Raw genomic sequence first — 2,940 nt, forward strand, 5'->3', positions numbered from 1 at the left:
AAAACAAAATAAACAAAAAAATAAAAATAAATAAATAAATAAAACAGGATCATTACTTTATACTAAAGGAAGACTTCAGCTACATCAAAGATCTAAATATGAAAGCCAAACCATACAGCTAGTAAACCACAGAAGAATATTTTTGTGGCTCAGAATGAAGGGGACTGTAAAAAGACCCAAAACCTTCAACCACAGTGGTGAGAGATGGATGGCAGGTTGAGGGAAGGATTATCATCATCAACAAAATTTAATTGACAATGGGTTTATATGGAGCATAAACAAAGATTCTTGCAAATCAATAAGAAGAAGAAAAAATTCAATAGAAAAATGGACAAGGTATAAAAAGTCCAAATGGCTTGCATATATGTAAAGACATGATAAAATGAATAGTAGTCAGGGAAATGCATATTAAAACAGCCATGATATACTACTTTATTCCCATCAAATCCTAAATTAGAATGTGATAACATGAATGAAGCATGGGGGGAAGTATATGGTGACACAAACTTTTGTGTCCTGGTGGGAATATAGCCCAGTTCAGACATGCTGGAGAACAGTGTGCCTGTGCTTAGTCAGTTAATGTGTATGTATCTTACTTTTTGCAGTAACACCACTCTTGAAAAATTCTCACACAGGTCCTTAAGAGTATAGATACCTGTGTATCATTGCAGTTGTTGGGACGGTGGGGAGTTGAGAGGCAAATTAGGAGTCCATAACCAGCGAAATCGATAAGCAAAGAGTAGTGAACTATGGAATTACTTTACGTAGTTAGAAACAACAAACTAGATACACAAACAATGCTAAAATAATTAATGATGAATGCAAAAATAAGTAAAAGAACAAAGTTTTTCTTAGCAATATAATTTAACTAAGGTGAAAATATACACCTGTATAGAATATCGGACAATTTACAAGGAAACAGTTTGAAAGATAGGTATTAAACCCATTCAGCGTATAGCTTAACGTGGGAATGGGGATGGGGAATTTATTAAAGGCTACCTAGAATGCATTTTAAAATGAAACAAGAGTGGAACAGTGCATGATTAATCGGGATAATATGCCATGAAATGGGGCTGATGATTCAACCAGCCCTCAGTATCTAAGGTCCAATACAAATATGTAAAATAAAAATATATAATAAAAATAACTAGTGAAAGATCTCAGATGTTCACTTTAAGGACTGCAGAAAAGGTAAATATTTGATAACAGATTTATTTAATGCCCCCTCTCCTTGGTTGTTTCTTTTTTTTTTTTTTTAATAACTAAAGAACATTTATTCATTTTTTCACTAAGACTTTATCTTGAGGACATAACTAAACTGTCACCACTCCCCACCCCAACCTGAAGAAGGGTTAGTACAGTGAATGTTATAAAGCAGATATGAACAGTTTGAAGGATTGGAACCAACATTAACTGACAAACAACCTCCTTCTAAATTATCATAAAAATGTTTAAGTAAAAAAAAAAAAAAGGTGGGAGGGAAGGGGGCAATGGGGGTTTCAGATTGAAAAAGATCCTCACATTTCATCTAATACATTCAATCCTGTCTAGAGTATACCAAAATGGAAACAGGATTACTATAATACAAAACTTCCACTACAGCACGCTGTACACACCTGTGTTCCAAGCCTACCCCCATCCCCCTGCTGCTTCCAACTCAACTATTTCCCGGCCTGTTGAGCCTGCCGACGAAGGAGCACATAGATCTTCTCTTTAATCCAGTCTTTGTTATAGGGCTGGTATGTCTGGGTATCAGCTCGGTAAACAAGGCAGCTGAGGTCTGCCAGATCGTCAATAAAATCAAACAACTGACTGATATCATATGTGATAGAGGGGCTGTTGGGATTCATTCTCTTCAGATGTTCTTCATACATTTTACAAACACCCTCCATGCATTCATTCACAGATTCATAGTCAGCGTAAGTTCTGCCTTCTGGCCTCTTGGTAGGCTGTACCAGCAAAATGGTGTGAGACATCGCGCCAAACTCTCTCGCTGCAGCCGCTGTCCTGGTTGTTTATTTCTTATTAGTAATAATTTGAAAAAAAAAATTCTAATATGGAAGACAGCAATTTCTAGCTCTCTTCTAATATGGTTTATTCTTTCTTTTATAGTAAAAGTGCCATTATTACGGAATTATTATAGAACATGAGGTTATCTGAAATAAAGGTGACATTCAAAGACCCCCTTGCAGTTAGGGAGCCATGAGTTTAAGTTCTGGTCTGTGAGATGTGAGGAGAATGGTATCTCTCTCATCAGCTGTACAGAAGGATTTTTTAAAATCTCTGCATCCCATTCACTAACATCCAGCATTACCCATCTGTCTGGCTTTTTCAAGTCCTAGGATGTGTAGATCCGGACACAGACCAGTTCCTTAACTTTAATCAACAGTAAGCCTTTATCAGCATCGTAAATAGCACATATACACTTCACAACATCAAAAATACCATAAATATGGCAAAACCAAAATTCACAGACTAATTAGAATGCATCCCTAGTGTGGGTTACCTCTACAGAGGTAGGACAGGAGGAGAAAAGAGCCACAAGAGGCTTGTCCTCGGTGGCCAGAGCATGGGACTTGGTCTAAAGGCACCAAAGTTGTAATTCCAGTTTGGATACTCATTCCCACTGGACCCTAAGCAGGTCAGTTCACTTCAGTCAGCAAATGAAGAGACTAATAACACCCTCTCCTTGGGGTAATGAGAAATAAAGTCTGTGAAGCACTTTGAAAGGAATGCTGCTATTGCAGTGTGCAGAGAGGGAAACACTCAGAAGCAGAGGCCTTGGGCTTAGCAGGGACAGAAAAGGTCAGCATATCCCAGCCCGTGCACTGATCTAATTAATCAATGGGCAACCCTCCCACTGGCCAAAATCAGATGTCTGTTTCTCTATATAATGTCTAGAAAGTACAGATGAATATGAAAGAGAGAGATTAAAAGGCT

At 37.7% G+C, this 2,940-nt stretch overlaps 1 protein-coding gene across 1 annotated transcript; it reads right to left on the reverse strand.

Moving 5' to 3' along the window:
- Nucleotides 1-1,264: 1,264 nt before the first annotated feature.
- LOC123938784 (enhancer of rudimentary homolog) lies at nt 1,265-1,997 on the reverse strand. Its single transcript, XM_046000480.1, has one exon. The coding sequence runs from the start codon at nt 1,974-1,976 to the stop codon at nt 1,662-1,664; it is 315 nt and encodes a 104-aa protein (XP_045856436.1). The 5' UTR covers nt 1,977-1,997; the 3' UTR covers nt 1,265-1,661.
- Nucleotides 1,998-2,940: the final 943 nt, after the last annotated feature.

This window comes from Meles meles, chromosome 3 (assembly GCF_922984935.1).
Source record: "Meles meles chromosome 3, mMelMel3.1 paternal haplotype, whole genome shotgun sequence".
Lineage (NCBI taxonomy): Eukaryota > Metazoa > Chordata > Mammalia > Carnivora > Mustelidae > Meles > Meles meles.

What these genes read in the sequence shown, in the direction of transcription:
- LOC123938784 (XM_046000480.1), bottom strand. Translation starts at nt 1,976, where the DNA reads ATGTCTCACACCATTTTGCTGGTACAGCCTACCAAGAGGCCAGAAGGC.